This window comes from Ranitomeya variabilis, chromosome 1 (assembly GCF_051348905.1).
Source record: "Ranitomeya variabilis isolate aRanVar5 chromosome 1, aRanVar5.hap1, whole genome shotgun sequence".
NCBI classification, from domain to species: Eukaryota; Metazoa; Chordata; class Amphibia; order Anura; family Dendrobatidae; genus Ranitomeya; species Ranitomeya variabilis.
In genome coordinates, this window is record NC_135232.1 from 711537385 (window position 1) to 711557308 (window position 19924).

The 19924-nt window shown below is 50.0% G+C and overlaps 1 protein-coding gene across 1 annotated transcript in view; it reads left to right on the top strand.

Annotated features, from left to right (window-relative positions):
- The first annotated feature begins 15839 nt into the window (after nucleotides 1–15839).
- BBOF1 (basal body orientation factor 1) overlaps nucleotides 15840–19924 on the top strand; it is a 69573-nt gene continuing 65488 nt past the window's right edge. The window contains exon 1 of the mRNA XM_077267394.1: nucleotides 15840–15992. Within this exon, the coding sequence (XP_077123509.1) occupies nucleotides 15946–15992 (47 nt within the window). The 5' untranslated portion in view covers nucleotides 15840–15945. The remainder of the gene's footprint in view (nucleotides 15993–19924) is intronic.

The window sequence follows — 19924 nt, forward strand, 5'->3', positions numbered from 1 at the left end:
TGTAAATAAAATGTTCATTTCTAGTACTTGGTTGAAAATCCTTTGTTGGCAATGACTGCCTGAAGTCTTGAACTCATGGACATCACCAGACGCTGTGTTTCCTCCTTTTTGATGCTCTGCCAGGCCTTCACTGCAGTGGTTTTCAGTTGCTGTTTGTTTATGGGCCTTTCTGTCTGAAGTTTAGTCTATAACAAGTGAAATGCATGCTCAATTGGGTTGAGATCAGGTGACTGACTTGGCCATTCAAGAATATTCCACTTCTTTGCTTTAATAAACTCCTGAGTTGCTTTGGCTTTATGTTTTGGGTCATTGTCCATCCGTAGTATGAAACGACAACCAACCAGTTTGGCTGCATTTGGCTGGATCTGAGCACACAGTATGGCTCTGAAGACCTCAGAATTCATTCGGCTGCTTTTGTCCTGTGTCACATCATCAATAAACACTAGTGACCCAGTGCCACTGGCAGCCATGCATGCCCAAGCCATCACATTGCCTCTGCAGTGTTTTACAGATGATGTGATATGCTTTGGATCATGAGCTGTACCACGCCTTCGCCATACTTTTCTCTTTCCATCATTCTGGTAGAGGTTGATCTTGGTTTCATCTGTCCAAAGAATGTTCTTCCAGAACTGTGCTGGCCTTTTTAGATGTTTTTTAGCAAAGTCCAGTATAGCCTTTTTATTCTTGATGCTTATGAGTGGCTTGCACCGTGCAGTGAACCCTCTGTATTTACTTTCATGCAGTCTTCTCTTTATGGTAGATTTGGATATTGATACGCCGACCTCCTGGAGAGTGCTGTTCACTTGGTTGGCTGTTGTGAAGAGGTTTCTCTTCACCATGGAGATTATTCTGCGATCATCCACCGCTGTTGTCTTCCGTGGGCACCCAGGTCTTTTTGCATTGATGAGTTCACCAGTGCTTTCTTTCTTTCTCAGGATGTACCAAACTGTATATTTTGCCACTCCTAATATTGTAGCAATTTTTCAGATGGGTTTTTTCTGTTTTCGCAGCTTAAGGATGGCTTGTTTCACCTGCATGGAGAGCTCCTTTGACCGCATGTTTACTTCACAGCAAAACCTTCCAAATGCAAGCACCACACCTCAAATCAACTCCAGGCCTTTTATCTGCTTAATTCAGAATGACATAATGAAGGGATTGCCCACACCTGTCCATGAAATAGCCTTGGAGTCAATTGTTCAATTACTTTTGGTCCCTTTAAAAACAGGGGGCACATGTTAAGGAGCTGAAACTCCTAAACCCTTCATCCAATTTTAATGTGGATACCCTCAAATGAAAGCTGAAAGTCTGAACTTCAACTGCATCTGAATTGTTTTGTTTAAAATTCATTGTGGTAATGTCTATAACCAAAATTAGAAAAAGGTTGTCTCTGTCCAAATATATATGGACCTAACTGTATGTTCCTACAAGGAACCGGTGACATCCCGTCACCTCACTTGCCGCAATATTCCACATAAATTTGAGCAGCTGCACCCTTTTTCTTGTCTTCTGTCAATACCCTTATTGGCCAGAAGAGTAGGGGGGCACCAGAGAGCTGTAAGTTCATGGCTAAAAGTGACTATTAAGTTCGTGACAAATTGGTGGCAGCAGTGGGATCATAGGGCATTCATGATCTGGTTTGAGCAATCATTCCTCTCACTAAAAACTTGCACGGTTCTTGTGAGGACCCTGCGCAAGAAGGTTTGAAGAACGAACTCAGTGTTTATTAGATCTGAGACAATACTGTATGTGTAGCAATTACACCCTACCACTCTTCGTTTTTCTGTCCTATCTTTTATTTGGCAATTATGGTTACAATCGGCGAGGCCTGGTATAACCAGCAGACCAAGGATGCTCTTATTGCCCGCTGTACGATGAGACAGATTAACTACACGAGCAAAACCAAGCGCCAAATGATTGCGGAACTGTTGCAAGGTGCCGCAGAGCCAGTCCATCACCAGAGCCCTGTTGACAGAGAAGCCAGCCCAAGCACAAGTAGCGCTACTGCAGAGGTCCAACGTGTGAATGCCAGCCATACTCGCAACCAGAGTTGTGTGGACTCCCTCCTGCAGATGGCCTTGGATCAACTTCACGCAGACGATCGTGAGGGACATTTGAACCTGATTTAGCAACACCAAAAGGCTCTGGCTGAGTGGGAAGAGCGACAGGCCCAGGCCGAGCTGGAAGAGAGACGGTACCAGAGGGAGTTAGCCCGAGTCCAGGGGAAGAGATCTTCGCAGTACAGCAGTGAGTCCAGCAACGCTCATTTCTTTAAACCCCGTCCCGAGCATTTTCCTGTGATGGACAATGATGCGGACTTGGACATATTTCTGTGGGGATTTGAAAAAGCCTGCAGACAGTACCAGCTGCCTGAGGACCAATGGGCCCAATATCTAACTCCAGGGCTCAGTGGAAAAGCTCTGGAGGCATTTGCTTCTCTCCCTCGAGACCAAGATGGAAACTATGAGGCCATCAAGCAGGCCCTGATAAAAAAAATACCAGCTGACTCCTGAGGTCTACTGTAAAAAGTTCCGGAACCTCAAACGTGGACCACACAACAGCTACAGTGATGTGGTGCATGGGCTCAGAAAACACTTTGAGCAGTGGGTCCAAGGACTGTCAGTGACCACCTTTGAGCAGCTAAAGGACCTGATGGTGAAAGACAAGTTCCTACATCTTTGTCCGGCTGAGGGGCGACAGTTCGTGATGGACCGGGAGCCCAAATATCGGATAAAGCAGCACATATTGCCAACACCTACAAGGCCAATCGTAAACCGTAGGTGCAGAAGCCAATCATCGCCAGCTGGAAAGGGGGTAAGCCATTGACCAAAAGCTCACAGACACAAAAAGAGGACTTAAAAATCCTCCAGAAAATTGGAAAAAATCAGAGAAAAAAAAAAAAAAAAGCAGAGATGATTACCTGCTGAAGCCTCCAAACAAATGCACCAGCAGGGTGCATCGGACCCGATTAATGATGGCAAAAACACAGGTGCAAAAAATACCGATGAAACAACCACTTTCAATCCAGTGTTGGCTGTTTGGCATTAGTGCACAAAAAGATAAGCGATAATAGTCTGTATATTGCCTGTGTGAACAATGCCACATACAGACTATTATCGCTTATCTTTTTGTGCACTAATGCCAAACAGCCAACACTGGATTGAAAGTGGTTGTTTCATCTGTATTTTTTGCACCTGTGTTTTTTTCAGCAAGTAATTATCTCTGCTTTTTTCTCTGTGATTTTAAGCCATTGACCACCATCCCTGCCCCTGCCAACCGACCTACTGGAGGCCTTGCCCCCTTTGCCAACGCCAGGTCTACATCTGATCCCCGCAAGTGTTATTTCTGCAGCTGGACTGGACACCTCTGCGCAACTTGTCCGGAGAAGCAGAAGAGCCCCCATCCAAGGCCCCAGGGCCCAATGCAGCAGTTCTATTTGTGGGTGGGGCGGGGAGAGGACCTGTGAAAATTTGCAGTCTGTCACCGTGGGGGGCACTGTCACTATAGGCCCCAAGGACACCGGGGCCGAACAAACCCTCATCCGACCGGACCTGGTATCTCCTCAAGAGATTATCCTGGGAAAAACCCTGAGTCACCGAGATTGGAGTCGTCCGCTGTCCCCTGCCGATGGGATGGGTTTTTATAGATTGCGGTGCCGCAAGTGGGATGGGGGATGGAAGTAGGGGTGTCCGAAAACCTACCCATAAAGTTTTGTTGGGAACTGATTTGGAGAGGATGTTTGCTTATTATGTCCCCGACACCCCTCCCCTGATACTGATGGTAATGTTCATGCTAATATGTGACTATCAATGCTGTACCTGATAATAATGTATCTGGAGGTACAGGAAAGCTGAGGCATGTCACTCTGCGGGGTGATATTGCTGAGGACCCCCTAACAGGAGCAAGTGTCAGTGCTAAGGGGGATGGGGAGAGGCACGGGAACCATGAAGCAGGTTATACCGTGAAACTGACCAGTGTCACAAAGGAAGGTAACCTGACTGATGTTAGCTGCCCCATATGGGGCTGATGTTAGCTGCCCCATAATCAGCACTGCTCCTGAGGTAATAAGGGTAGTAACCATAGCCGGGCAGGCTGATGGGACTGTGTTATTCCCCGGGTAGACAGCCTATATGGCCACTGTCACAGTGCCCAGAACGTAAGTAACACCCTGCCTTCTGGACCCTCCTCAGCCAGAGGAATAACTGAACCAGTTACGGACCCAGAGCAGGTCCCAGAGGGTCCCCGTGAGGATGGGACTTTAACGTCACTTCTGGCTGCCTCCCGCCAGGAGTTCCAGGCAGCTCTGCACTCAGATGCTAGCCTGGAGATGTTGAGGAACCTCGCTGAGAAGCCCACCTCCGAGACTGATAAGGAGATGGTATTCTGGGAGAAAGGGAGGTTGTACCAGGAGACGGTTCCCTGTAAACCCCAACAGGAGTGGTTGAGAGAGACAGCTGGACGTACCCTACCAATTTAGGGATGAATTATTATGAATTGCCCATGAGATTCCACTCGCTGAACACTTGGGGGTCAACAAAACTAAGGCCTGGCTGTCTCACCACTTCTATTGGCCCAAAACGGGAACAAATATGACAATTTACTGGTGCTCCTGTATCACGTGTCAAAGAGTAGGAAAGTCAGGGCCTGCTCCCAAAGCTCCCCTGATCTCTTTGCCAGTGATAGAGGAGCCTTTACAGAGGATTGCTGTGGATATTGTGGGACCAATGGCCATACCCAGCAGCTCTGGAAAGTTTCATCCTTACTGTGGTAGACTATGCTACCCGGTATCCGGAGGCAGTGGCTCTGTCCTCAATTAGGGTGGATAAGGTGGCGCATGCCCTGTTAGCCATCTTTTCTCGAGTAGGATTTCCCAGGGAGATGCTTACCGACCATGGGACTCAATTTATGTCTCGCCTAATGGAGGCTCTCTGTAAGAAAATACAGGTGCAGAATCTGGTATCAAGCCCATATCATCCCCAAACCAATGGTTTGTGTGAGCGATTCAGCGGTACCCTCAGATACTAAAAATGCTGGTTGAGTCCCAGGGACGCGACTGTGTGTGGTACCTCCAACACCTGCTATCTGCTTACCAAGAGGTTCCGTAAACCTCGACGGGGTTCTCCCCCTTCGAGCTACTGTACGACAGGGGAGTTTGGGGACTCCTTGGATTGGTAAGGGAATCCTGGGAAGAAGAGCCGAGCCCTCCAGGAGTGTCAATCGTGGAGTATGTCTTGAGCTTCCGTGCAGACCTTGACGCAGTTGGTGCATGACAACATGGCGCAGGCCCAGGCTGACCAGAAGCATTGAAACGACCAGAATGCCCAGAAGAGGATGTACCAGGTGGGTCAGAATGTGTGGGTGCTGGTTCCCGTACCAAAAGACATGCTTTAGGCGGCCTGGGAAGGCCCGTACGTCATACACCAACAGCTCAACTCAGTCACCTACATGGTTTCTCGACCATGCTCAGGGTAGGTGAAAGGCCTTCCATGTTAATATGATGAAGGCTCATCAAGAACGTGGAGCCTGCGTCCTACCGGTCTGCAACCTGCCCGATGATGGGAAGACCCCCTCCTGGACATGCTGGCCCAAGCGAAGGCTGGCGGGTCCATAGAGGATGTGGAGATAAGTGCCCTGCTTTCCACATGCCAGCGGTCTCAGCTGCGAGCAAAGCTAAAATCCTTCCAGGCACTGTTTACCAACATGCGTGGAAGAACTGAGGTAGTGGTCCACGAAGTGGACACCGGGAATCATAACCAAAACCGGCAGACATCCTATCAAATCTCGGACGAGGTGCAGCATGTCATGTGCCAGGAGATCGATGAGATGCTGAAGTTGGGGGTAATAAAACGGTCTAAGTGCGTGGGCCTCACCTGTGCCAAAGGATTGGACCACCCGGTTCTGTGTGGACTACAGGTGACTCAATGCCATAATGGCCTCTGATGCACACCCAATGCCACGCATCGAGGAGCTACTTGTGCGGTTAGCTAGCATGAGCTATCTATCCATTATGGATCTGAGCCAGGGATATTGGCAGATTCCACTGAGCCCCAAGGCACAGAAGTCTGACTTTACCACCCCCTTTGGACTGTACGAGTCCACAGTCATGCTTTTTGGAACGAAGAATACTCTTGCTACATTTCAGTGGATGGTCAACAACCTGCTCCATGGACTGGAGAGGTACGCGGTAGCATACCTGGATGACATTGCTGTCTTCAGTCCCACCTGGGAGGATCACCTCGAGCATCTGCAGCAGGTGCTCATGCGCATTCACCAAGCAGCCTTGACCATCAAGCAGGGAAAGTGCCAGATGGGCATGATTGAGGTCCAGTACCTGGGGCACTGGGAAGGCGGGGGTACTCTGAAGTCAAGATGGTTTTAGGGGGGAGGGGGGATTTTTTTTGTCTCTATATGTAACGTTTTCATTAAATAACAAGATTTTTTTTGCAAAAACATCTACTACTGTTCCTCCAACACTCTCTGGAAAAACTCTTCTTGTTTGGATATAGCTGTGCTTAGTTTGGACTGAACTACATCCGTGCTGGAACATCTTAAACGGCCATCACAGTGGTGAGCTGAAATTTAATAATTTTTTTCCACAACACGGACATGTTCCTGGTGAGTTTCCAAGTCTGGCGAGAAAACTAGGATGTCATCAAGGTAAATCGCAACAAATCTTGCAATGCAATCAGAGAAAATATCATTCATAAAATTTTGAAACACAGCAGGTGCATTAGATAATCCACAAGGCATGACAAGGTTTTCAAAAAGACCCTTAGGCGTTAAAAATGCTGTTTTCCACTCATCACCCTTCCGGATGCGTATCAAATTGTAAGCCCCTCTAAGATCAAGTTTAGAAAACACCCTGGCTCCCAGAAGCTGATTATATAGGTCGGGGATGAGTGAAAGTGGATACGTATTTTTAACCATGATCTTGTTTAGTTCTTGGAAATCAAGGCAAGGACGGAGAACCCCAACTTTTTTTTAACAAAGAAAAATCCAGCAGCTATAGGGGAGGAGAAAGGACGGATATTACACTTTCGTTAACATATTCTTTCATGGAGGTCTGTTCAGGCCCTGACAAATTTTAAAGGTGAGCTTTTGGCAACTTGGAGCAAGGAATTAGATCAATAGCACAATCATAGGGACGATGGGGAGGTAGTATCTCCGCCTCTTTTTCCCAGAACATATCTCCGAAGTCCTTCAGGTACCCTGGAAGACCCTCCAGACTAGCGGAGCATATTTGTACATTCTTTAGACATTTCTTGTAACAATTTGGGCTCCATTTCGCAATCCCCTTCTGACACCAATCAATAACTGGATTGTGAATCTGGAACCATAGAAAGACCAGTACCAATCCAGTAAGTAAATAATCTAACACAAAACAGGAGATGGATTCAGAGTGGAGGGCTCCCACTTAAAGAGTTTGCTCTCTTGACCAAATTGTGAGCTGTGTCTTGTCAAGGGTGATGACTTGAATGGGTCTTCTTAACTGTCTCTATCCCTAACTTCAGAACCAGTCCTGGATCACTAAAGTTAGCAGCATACCCAGTCAATGAATGCCAATGCTGATAACACCTGGTTCTCGAAGGAAATCATCGTATTTATCAGTACTTTATCAGAGGAAGAAAAAGGTACCTGGGAGTCTGGGTGACCTTCTTGGCCATCACCCAGACTCAGACGATCTCCCGATGGTTTGATAGCTTGAGTACAAGTTGAGCAATTCTTAAGCAAATGTCCAGAGAGATTACAGTGTAGACAGAGTCTGAGATCTTGTCGCTGTCTTCTCGCCGCAACACGAAGATTGGCAACTCTAACCTCGGCTAAATGGAGACAGCAGACACCTCACTGTCAGAATAGTCAAGTTGTCAATCAACACTGACAGCTCAGCACACCCTTGTGCCAGATTAGATGGCCAAACTGTCAAAGTACTGACAGCTTCAGCACACGCCTATACAAGAATGGACGGCCGAGCGGTCAGTAACTGCATCCCAAACACACTAAGGGATGGAACCATGACACGTGCTTATTTTTCTAAGAAACAGTCTCCTGCTGAGAAAAATTATGACATTGATAACAGGGAACTCTTAGCAATCAAATGGTCTTTGGAAGACTGGCGTCATTTTTTGGAGGGAGCAGTTCTCATGTTCATCCAGTTATGGTAATCATGGATCATAAGAATCTGGTATATTTGGAATCAGAAAAAACATCTAACACCTCGATAGGCATTGTTCTTTACCAGGTTTAACTTTTTAGTCACATATAGGCCGGGGAACAAAAACATTAAGGCCAATGCCTTGTCTCATTTTCCTGGGGGAGAAAACAAATGAGAACATGTACCTATTCTTCAGAAAGGGGTGGTTATAGCGCCTATATGCTCCAATCTGGAAAGATAGGTTGTTGACTATCAGGGGGACGCCCTGCTGCCTGTCCACTTGGTAAATTAATTGTTTCTGTTAATCTTCATCTTAGAGTCTTTAGTGAACATCACAATTCGGTTTTGGCTGGACATCCTGGTAATAAAGCCACCACTGAGTTACCCGGTGTTTTTTGTTTGGGCACTTTGCACCCGTCTGGGGATCCATCTGTCATTTTCCTCTGCGTTTCACCTGCAGTCTAATGGGCAGACGGAACGGGTTAACCAGAATCAGGAGTCGTATCTCAGGTGTGTTGCACGTGAAAATCACGAGGATTGAGTTACTCCCTATTAGCAGAATTCACTGTAAATGTCAGGAATCGACCGGTAAGTTCCCGTTTTTCGGGACATATGTGTTCCATCCTCAGTTCATTTAATAAAGGCAGTCCTTCTGATTTACCTGAAGAGGACCGGTTTTCATCTTCTATTATGTCCGTATGGCAGGGTGTTATTAATAATTCGAGGAAGATGGGATCCAAATATGTGTGGCTGATCGGACACGTTTCGTGTGTCCGGACCTGTGTGTTGGCGACTTGGTGTGGTTGTCCTCTAGGAACATTAAGCCGAAGGTTCCATCTTAGAAACTCAGTCCCAGGTTTATCCGTAGTTGTAAGATTGTAGCCATCGTCAATCCTTTAGCATTCCACCTTGCTCTGCCACCTACCTTTAGGATCCATAATGTATTTCAGGTGTGTTGCCTCCCAGCCGTCACTCTGCGAGAAGAGCGCCGCCTCCTCAGCGTTATTCAGTTGTCCAGGCGCCTGCGCGGTCATATTCTGCCTTGGGCATGCGCAGTTCACGCTGCCTGACAACTGACATCACTTGATGTCTTGTTTACTGCGCCTGTGTGCACCCGCGGGATCTCGGTCCGCGCGTGCATGCAGGCGCAGTAAACAAGACATCAAGTGATGTCAGTTGTCGGGAAGTACGAACTACGCATGCCCAAGGCAGAATATGACCGCGCAGGCGCCTGGACAACTGAATAATGCCGAGGAGGCGGCGCCCTTCTCGCAGAGTGACGGCTGTGTTGTGTCTGGATGAGGGAGAAAGACTTGCCTCCCTGGCGATTTCACAGGTATGAGGGACCAAATTCAAAAGCAATTATTTCTGCAGTGCAACGAACAATAACTAAAAGAGCCACCTTGTCAGAATGCTGCATTAGGGCTGCACAAGATGGCTCTTTTAGTTACAAACGCCTGGGGGGTGACAGGTTCCCTTTAATGAAGCTGCCAGTTGAGGACCTGGGAGGTGTCGATTTCTCAAACTACAGACTCTACTGTACTTGTCTTGTTGCTCAGTTGTGCAGCAGGGCCTCCCACTTCTCTTTCTACTCTGGTTAGAGACTGTTTGTGCTCTCCTCTGAAGGGAGTAGTACACTCCGTTGTAGGAAGTCTTCAGTTTCTTGGCAATTTCTCACATGGAATAGCCTTCATTTCTAAGAACAAGAATAGACTGTCGAGTTTCACATGAAAGTTATTTTTTTCTGGCCATTTTGAGAGTTTAATGGAACCAATAAATGTAATGCTCCAGATTCACAACTAGCTCAAAGGAAGGGCAGGTTTATAGGTTCTCTAATCAGCCAAACTGTTTTCAGCTGTGCTAACATACTTGCACAAGGGTTTTCAGGGGTATTCTAACCATCCATTAGCCTTCTTACACAGTTAGCAAACACAGAGTACCATAAGAACACTGGAGTGATGGTTGTTGGAAATGGACCTCTATACACCTATGAAGATATTGCATTACAAACCAGACGTTTGCAGCTAGACTAGTCATTTACCACATTAACAATGTATAGAGTGTATTTCTAAATCATTTAATGTTAGCTTCATTGGAAAAAAAAATGTGGTTTCTTTCAAAAATTAGCAAAATTCTAAGCGACCCTAAACTTTGGAATGGTAGTGTATGTAATTATAGTTTACTAGATGGTGGCCCGATTCTAATGCATCGGGTATTCTAGAATATTCTGACAGAACGTGTTCAGTAAACGCGAGTGAACTATGTCGCACTGTGACAGACAGAAAGTGTTCTGTAAACCTGACTAAACTACGTACACTGTGACTGACAGAACTTGTTCAGTAAACGTGACTGAACTACGGCCGGACTGCGCCTGTCGCTGATTGGTCGAGAGCGGCTGGGATTTCCATTACAGAGAGAATTAGACGATTATATAGCAGATGGGTACATAGATGTGTAGTGAGGTACACAGGGTGTAAAAATTGCGGCGATGAGGTACACGGGGTGTATAGATAGGGCGGTGAAGTAAACGGGTGTATAGACGGTGCTGTGAGGTACACGGGGTGTATATGTAGTGCAGAGCAGAAAGTGTAAACGATCAGCGGAGAGGTACACGCGGTGTATACGAGGAGTGGTGAGGTACATTGGGTTTATGCGCAGTGCAGTACACAAGATGCATACAAGCGGCCAGGTGTTTCTCTTTCCCATGTCTCCCTGTGCCGTGCGGTCTCTTTCCCATCTCTCCCACGCTGTGCTGTCTCTCTCTCTTTCCCATGTCTCCATGCACTGTCTCTTTCCCATGTCTCCATGTGCTGTGCGGTCTCTTTCTTTCCCATCTCTCTCTGCACAGCGCGGACTCTTTCCCACGCTGTGCGGTCTCTCTCTTTCCCATCACTCCCTGCACTGTGTGGTCTCTCTCTTTCCCATGTCTCCCTGTGCGGTCTCTCTTTCTCATCTCTTCCTGCGCTGTACAGTCTCTCTTTCCCATCTCTCCCACGCTGTGTGGTCTCTCTTTCCCATCTCTCCCCATGCTGTGTGGTCTGTCTTTCCCATGTATCACTGAGCTGTGTGGTCTCGCTCTTTCCCATCTCTCCCCACTCTGTGCAGTCTCTCATTCCCATCTCTCCCCGCGCTGTGCGGCCTCTCCCATGTCTCCATGTGCTGTGCAGTCTCTCTTTTTCCCTTGTCTCCATGCGGTCTCTCTCTTTCCCATGTCTCCATGTGCTGTGCGGTCCCTCTCTCTTTCCCATGTCTCCATGTGCTGTGCAGTCTCTCTTTTTCCCTTGTCTCCATGTGCTGTGAAGTCTCTTTTTCCCTTGTCTCCATGCGGTCTCTCTCTTTCCCATGTCTCCCTGCGCTGTGCAGTCTCTCTCTCTCTCCCACGTCTCCATGCGCTGTGCAGTCTCTCTTACCCATGTCTCCCCGCACTGCGCGGTCTCTTTCCCATCTCTCCCTGTGCTGTGTGGTCTCGCTCTTTCCCACGTCTCCCTGAGATGTCTCTCTTTCCCATGTCTCGCTGCAATGTGCGGTCTCTCTCTTTCCCATCTGTCCCCGCGCTGTGCAGTCTCTCTTTCGCATCACTCCCTGCGCTGTGCGGTCTCTCTCTTTCCGCACTGTGTGGTCTCTCTCTTTCCCATGTCTCCATGCGCTGTGTGGTCTCTCTTTCCCATCTCTCTCCGCGCTGTGCGGTCTCTTTCCCATCTCTCTCCGCGCTGTGTGGTCTCTCTTTCCCATGTCTCCATGTGCTGTGTGGTCTCTCTTTCCCATCTCTCATCGCGCTGTGCAGTCTCTCTCTTTCCCATTTCTATCCGCTCTGTGGGGTCTCTCTCTTTCCCATCTCTCATCGCGCTGTGCGGCCTCTCTCTTTTCCATCTCGCCCTGCGCTGTGCGGTCTCTCCCATGTCTCCATGTGCTGTGCAGTCTCTCTTTTTCCCTTGTCTCCATGCGGTCTCTCTCTTTCCCATGTCTCCATGTGCTGTGCGGTCCCTCTCTCTTTCCCATGTCTCCATGTGCTGTGCAGTCTCTCTTTTTCCCTTGTCTCCATGCGGTCTCTCTCTTTCCCATGTCTCCCTGCGCTGTGCAGTCTCTCTCTCTCCCATGTCTCCATGCGCTGTGCAGTCTCTCTTACCCATGTCTCCCCGCACTGCGCGGTCTCTTTCCCATCTCTCCCTGTGCTGTGTGGTCTCGCTCTTTCCCACGTCTCCCTGCGATGTCTCTCTTTCCCATGTCTCGCTGCAATGTGCGGTCTCTCTCTTTCCCATCTGTCCCCGCGCTGTGCAGTCTCTCTTTCGTATCACTCCCTGCGCTGTGCGGTCTCTCTCTTTCCGCACTGTGTGGTCTCTCTCTTTCCCATGTCTCCATGCGCTGTGTGGTCTCTCTTTCCCATCTCTCTCCGCGCTGTGCGGTCTCTTTCCCATCTCTCTCCGCGCTGTGTGGTCTCTCTTTCCCATGTCTCCATGTGCTGTGTGGTCTCTCTTTCCCATCTCTCATCGCGCTGTGCAGTCTCTCTCTTTCCCATTTCTATCCGCTCTGTGGGGTCTCTCTCTTTCCCATCTCTCATCGCGCTGTGCGGCCTCTCTCTTTTCCATCTCTCCCTGCGCTGTGCGGTCTCTCCCATGTCTCCATGTGCTGTGCAGTCTCTCTTTTTCCCTTGTCTCCATGCGGTCTCTCTCTTTCTCATGTCTCCATGTGCTGTGCGGTCCCTCTCTCTTTCCCATGTCTTACTGCGCTGTGCGGTCTCTCTCTTTCCCATGTCTCCATGTGCTGTGCAGTCTCTCTTTTTCCCTTGTCTCCATGTGGTCTCTCTCTTTCCCATGTCTCCATGTGCTGTGCGGTCCCTCGCTCTTTCCCATGTCTCCCTGCGCTGTGTGGTCTCTCTTTCCCATCTCTCCCCTTGCTGTGCGGTCTCTTTCCCATCTCTCCCCGCGCTGTGCGGTCTCTTTCCCATCTCTCTCCGCGCTGTGCGGTCTCTCTCTTTCCCATCTCTCATCGCGCTGTGCAGTCTCTCTGTCCAATTTCTATCCACGCTGTGCGGTCTCTTTCCCATCTCTCCCAGCGCTGTGCAGTCTCTCTCCCATCTCTCTCCTCGCTGTGGGGTCTCATTCTTTCCCATCTCTCCCTGCGCTGTGCGGTCTCTTTCCCATCTCTCCCCGCGCTGTGCGGTCTCTTTCCCATCTCTCCCCGCGCTGTGCGGTCTCTTTCCCATCCCTCATCGCGCTGTGCAGTCTCTTTCCCATCTCTCCCCGCGCTGTGCGGTCTCTTTCCCATCCCTCATCGCGCTGTGCAGTCTCTTTCCCATCTCTCCCAGCGCTGTGCAGTCTCTCTCCCATCTCTCTCCTCGCTGTGGGGTCTCATTCTTTCCCATCTCTCCCTGCGCTGTGCGGTCTCTTTCCCATCTCTCCCCGCGCTGTGCGGTCTCTTTCCCATCTCTCCCCGCGCTGTGCAGTCTCTCTTTCCCATTTCTATCCGAGCTGTGCGGTCTCTTTCCCATCTCTCCCCGTGCTGTGCGGTCTCTTTCCCATCTCTCCCCGTGCTGTGCGGTCTCTTTCCCATCCCTCATCGCGCTGTGCAGTCTCTTTCCCATCTCTCCCCGCGCTGTGCAGTCTCTTTCCCATCTCTCCCCGTGCTGTGCGGTCTCTTTCCCATCCCTCATCGCGCTGTGCAGTCTCTTTCCCATCTCTCCCCGCGCTGTGCGGTCTCTTTCCCATCTCTCCCCGTGCTGTGCGGTCTCTTTCCCATCCCTCATCGCGCTGTGCAGTCTCTTTCCCATCTCTCCCCGCGCTGTGCGGTCTCTTTCCCATCTCTCCCCGCGCTGTGCGGTCTCTTTCCCATCTCTCCCCGTGCTGTGCAGTCTCTCTCTTTCCCATCTCTCCCCGCGCTGTGCGGTCTCTTTTCCATCTCTCCCCGTGCTGTGCGGTCTCTTTCCCATCTCTCCCCGCGCTGTGCGGTCTCTTTCCCATCTCTCCCCGTGCTGTGCAGTCTCTCTCTTTCCCATCTCTCCCCGCGCTGTGCGGTCTCTTTTCCATCTCTCCCCGCGCTGTGCGGTCTCTTTCCCATCTCTCCCCGCGCTGTGCGGTCTCTTTCCCATCCCTCATCGCGCTGTGCAGTCTCTTTCCCATCTCTCCCCGCGCTGTGCGGTCTCTTTCCCATCCCTCATCGCGCTGTGCAGTCTCTTTCCCATCTCTCCCAGCGCTGTGCAGTCTCTTTCCCATCTCTCTCCTCGCTGTGGGGTCTCATTCTTTCCCATCTCTCCCTGCGCTGTGCGGTCTCTTTCCCATCTCTCCCCGCGCTGTGCGGTCTCTTTCCCATCTCTCCCCGCGCTGTGCAGTCTCTCTTTCCCATTTCTATCCGAGCTGTGCGGTCTCTTTCCCATCTCTCCCCGTGCTGTGCGGTCTCTTTCCCATCTCTCCCCGTGCTGTGCGGTCTCTTTCCCATCCCTCATCGCGCTGTGCAGTCTCTTTCCCATCTCTCCCCGCGCTGTGCAGTCTCTTTCCCATCTCTCCCCGTGCTGTGCGGTCTCTTTCCCATCCCTCATCGCGCTGTGCAGTCTCTTTCCCATCTCTCCCCGCGCTGTGCGGTCTCTTTCCCATCCCTCCCCGTGCTGTGGGGTCTCTCTCTTTCCCATCTCTCCCCGCGCTGTGCGGTCTCTTTTCCATCTCTCCCCGTGCTGTGCGGTCTCTTTCCCATCTCTCCCCGTGCTGTGCGGTCTCTTTCCCATCTCTCCCCGTGCTGTGCGGTCTCTTTCCCATCTCTTACCGCGCTGTGCGGTCTCTTTTCCATCTCTCCCCGTGCTGTGCGGTCTCTTTCCCATCTCTCCCCGTGCTGTGCGGTCTCTTTCCCATCTCTCCCCGTGCTGTGCGGTCTCTTTCCCATCTCTCCCCGCGCTGTGCGGTCTCTTTTCCATCTCTCCCCGTGCTGTGCGGTCTCTTTTCCATCTCTCCCCGCGCTGTGCGGTCTCTTTCCCATCTCTCCCCGTGCTGTGCGGTCTCTTTCCCATCTCTCCCCGTGCTGTGGGGTCTCTCTCTTTCCCATCTCTCCCCGCGCTGTGCGGTCTCTTTTCCATCTCTCCCCGTGCTGTGCGGTCTCTTTCCCATCCCTCCCCGTGCTGTGGGGTCTCTCTCTTTCCCATCTCTCCCCGCGCTGTGCGGTCTCTTTTCCATCTCTCCCCGTGCTGTGCGGTCTCTTTCCCATCTCTCCCCGTGCTGTGCGGTCTCTTTCCCATCTCTCCCCGTGCTGTGCGGTCTCTTTCCCATCTCTTACCGCGCTGTGCGGTCTCTTTTCCATCTCTCCCCGTGCTGTGCGGTCTCTTTCCCATCTCTCCCCGTGCTGTGCGGTCTCTTTCCCATCTCTCCCCGTGCTGTGCGGTCTCTTTCCCATCTCTCCCCGCGCTGTGCGGTCTCTTTTCCATCTCTCCCCGTGCTGTGCGGTCTCTTTTCCATCTCTCCCCGCGCTGTGCGGTCTCTTTCCCATCTCTCCCCGTGCTGTGCGGTCTCTTTCCCATCTCTCCCCGTGCTGTGGGGTCTCTCTCTTTCCCATCTCTCCCCGCGCTGTGCGGTCTCTTTTCCATCTCTCCCCGTGCTGTGCGGTCTCTTTTCCATCTCTCCCCGTGCTGTGCGGTCTCTTTCCCATCTCTCCCTGCGCTGTCAGTCGTCGTCACCTCATCTACCTCCCATCATGCGTCAGGCCTCGCTCTCTGTTCTGCTGCACGTTCACGCGACAGTCACGTGTGCTGTCTCCTTGGTTACCACTTCCCCCGTCAGTACACAAAGTATTCAGTTCCTTGCTAATTCTGTTCCGTCATGGCCGGGATTCGGAAGAGAGCGTTGAAGGGCAAGAAAAGCAAGAGGTGAGCCTCACCCGGGGTCATGTACGTCCGACCGTGCACGGACCGCCTATGAGGGACCTCATCCCCCAGGAGACCCCACTCTACAGGAGATCCCACCCCCAAATAAACCCCCACTCTGGAGGAGATTCCACCCCATAGGAAACTCCCACTCTAGAGGATAGCCCACCCCAAAGGAAACCCCTAATCCAGTGGAGATCCCACCCCACAGGAGACATCCACCATTTCCTGCAGAAACGATCCCACCCCACAGAAGACCCCCACCATCTGCTCCAGGGGAGATCCCACCCCACAGGAGACCTCCACTCCTGAGACGCTCCCACCCGCTGGAAACCCCCTCTCCAGAGGATATGCCAACCCACAGGAAACCCCCACTCCAGAGAAGATCCCACCCCGATATCTGCTCCAGAGTAGATTCCACCCTGCAGGAGACCCCCACTATCTGCTTCAGTGGAAATCCCACCCTGCAGGAAACCCCCACTGCAAAGGAGATACCATCATCTGCTCCAGAGAAGATCCCACCTACAGTAAAACTCCACTACAGAGAATATCCCAATCCACTTCAGAGGAGATCCCACCCTGAAGGAGACCCCTACTCCAGAGAACATCCCACGCCGCAGGAAACTCCCACTCCACAGGAGTAGCCACCCCACAGGAGACCCCACCATCTGCTGTAGAGGAGTTCCCACCCCTCATGAGACCCCACCATCTGCTCCAGAAGAGATCCCACCCTGCAGGAGACCCCCACTCCAAAGGAGATCTCAACCCACAGAAGACCCCCCACTCCAGAGGAGATCCCACCCCACCATCTGCTAAAGAGAACATCCCACCCTGCATGAGACCCCCACTCCAGAGGAGATCCCACCCCCGGGAAACCCCCATTTTAGATGAGATCCCAACCATCAGGAAACGCCCACTCCTGAGATCACACCCCACAGGACACCCCCACTCCAGAGGAGATCCCACCCCTCAGCAAACCACCAGCTCCAGAGAAGGTCCCACCCCACAGGTCCCCCCCACTTCAGAGGAGATCCCACACCGCTGGAGATCCCCACGTCACAGGAGACCCCACTTCAGAGGAGATCGCATCCCCACATCTGCTCCAGGGGAGATCCCACCCTGGAGGAGACCCTAACCATCTGCTCAATTGGAGATCCTGTCGTGCAGAAAACCCTTATTCCAGAGTAAATCCCACCCAACTATCTACCCCAGATAATATCTAACCCCACAGGAGACCCCCACCAACTGCTTCAGAGGAGATCCCACCCCACAGGAAACCCCCACTCCAGAGGAGATCCCACCCCGCAAGAGACCCCTAATCCAGAAGACATCCCATACTGTTGGAAACCCCCTCTCCAGAGGAGATCTCACCCCACCATCTGCTCCAGAGGAGATCCCACCCCGTAGGAGACTCCCACCATCTGCTCCAGAGGAGATCCCACCACACAGTAAACCCCCAAACCAGAGGAGATCCCACCACGCAGGAGGCCCCCAACCCAGAGGACATCCCACCTCATCTTCTCCAGAGGAGATCCCACACAGTTGGTGTTAAGATCTGAGGTTGTGGTTTGTAATAATCACCTAGGCAGGTAAACGATGCAACTATTTTTTATTCTTTACGTCCATAGTTTTACTATAACTCTGGGTATATGGCCCAAATACAGTGTTGTAAATACTAGGATTTCATCAGCTCACCCAACCAGACGTGTTAGAATCCAATCTCCGAACACTAACAAATACTCAAATCAACTTATGTCCTATGATATTAGGGCACTTCATCTAAATGCAAAGAAACCAAATCCCGCATCCTTAAATGCAAGGGACTAAGAAGAGATCCCACATGATATTTTAATAAAAACAATATTTTTATTAAGTCACAATTTGACAATAAAAGACAATACTAATAAAAAAGCAAAATGCGGTCTGGGGACGCCAGATATACGGTACTTAAATAGGAAAAATTTCCCCACATGTAACAATAATCAAATTACAAAAAATCATCAATTGTAAATCATTATAATAATTTACTGCCAAAAATAATACTTCCGAATGACCACCCACATAAATGTACCTCAATATACCTCAACTAAATTTTTAAGGGCAATATGTGAGGATTATCAATTATATCCTGTGTTCAATTTAACCTTAAGGCAATTAAAACATTCAAGCCCATAATCACCGTATAATCTCACTAGAGATATATGCTCCTTCTCTCTACCTTGACATGCTGTGGTCAAAACGATGTGGCAAACAAATGGTAAAATGAAATGCAATGAAAATTGATTATAACTTACAAAGTGGATAGTCCTGGCGTCCCCTCACCTGGGTCCCCCCCATTTTTGACAACCAGCCTTGCTAAAGCTCACATCTGGGGGCTGGTATTCTCAGGCTGGTAAGCGGCCATGGATATTGACCCCCCAGCCTAAAAATAGCAGCCCGCAGCTGCCCAGAAAAGGCACATCTATTAGATGCGCCAATTCTGGTGCTTTGCTTGGCTCTTCCCACTTGCCTTGTAGCGGTGTCAAGTGGGGTAATAGTTGTGGGGTTGATGTCACCGGTGACATCAAGCCCACAGCTTAGTAATGAAGAAGCATCTATAAAACACCTATCCATTACTAATCCTATAGTTGTAATGTTAAAGTCTTTTATTTGAAAAAAATGACACAGACTCTTTTTATTATTCTTAATTAAAACATACTTACTGCAACACATAATCCAAGAGAAGCCCTCGATCTCCTGTAATAAAAGTAAAATAAAAAAACAACAATATACCATACCTGTTCGTCGTTCTGTCCCACGCCGTAATCCATATCTGATGGATATACAGTTTTCAACCTGGACGGTACTAAGATGCGACCATCTCGGCTGAAAACCATTGGCGAATGAGCCTGCTTGGGAGCGGAGCTTCAGTGACTGGGGGTGACGTCATAGAGGTTACTTCCGGTCACTGAGCTCCATTCCCAGCCTGGCTGAACTGTGATCAGATCCCCTCTAGCACAGTGAGCGCTCACGGCTCGCAGTGCTAGCGGGGATCTCACAGAAGCATCTGATTGCCGTCAGAACAGGGAAGAATGAGGAGAGCTGTATTCAGCACCCGGTGCCGGGGAAAAGCGCTTACTGTAACGCTTCTTCACTGGCGCCGATGCGTGTCACATGGGTGACATCGACGTGTGTTATGTGTATGCACGTGTGCGGGACATTTTATGGCCCGTGCTTACATTAAAAATGTACATGTCAGCATGTTTTGCCAACCGACACACGTTCCATGGAAACAAACTGACGTGCACAGACCCAGTCACTTGAATAAGCAAATAGCGTTCCTTTCGTCCCGAGTCTCTCCGCATGGCTAAGTAGCACTGTACAGCCACATATGAGTTATTGCCACGTTCAGTAGAATTTGTGGAACAAATTTTGTTGCCGTTTTTACTCACTTCTTGTGTGAAAATCTTTGGCTAAAACAAAATGTTGGTGGTAAAAAAGTAGTTATTTTGTCCTCACTGCCCAATGGTATAAAATTCTGTGACACACCCATGGTGTCAATATGATCACTGCTCCCCTAGATGAATTCACTGAGAGGTGTAGTTCGTAAAATGGGGTCACTTTTGGGGGGTTCTGCTGTTTTGGCACCTCATGGGCTCTCCCAGTAGGTCATTGTACCTGCAAACCATAACAGTAAAATCTAGCACTCCTTCCCTTCTGAGCTCTGCCACCCAAACAGTGATTTATCCCCACATATGGGGTATCAGCGTACTCAGGACAAATTGCACAATAACTTTTGGGGTCCAATTTCTTCTGTTACCCTTGGGAAAATAAAAAATTGGAGGCAAAAAAATATGATTTTTTATTTTTACGGCTCTACATTATAAACTTCTGTGAAACACTTGAGGGTTCAAAGTGCTCACCGCACATCTAGATAAGTTTCATGGGGGGTCTAA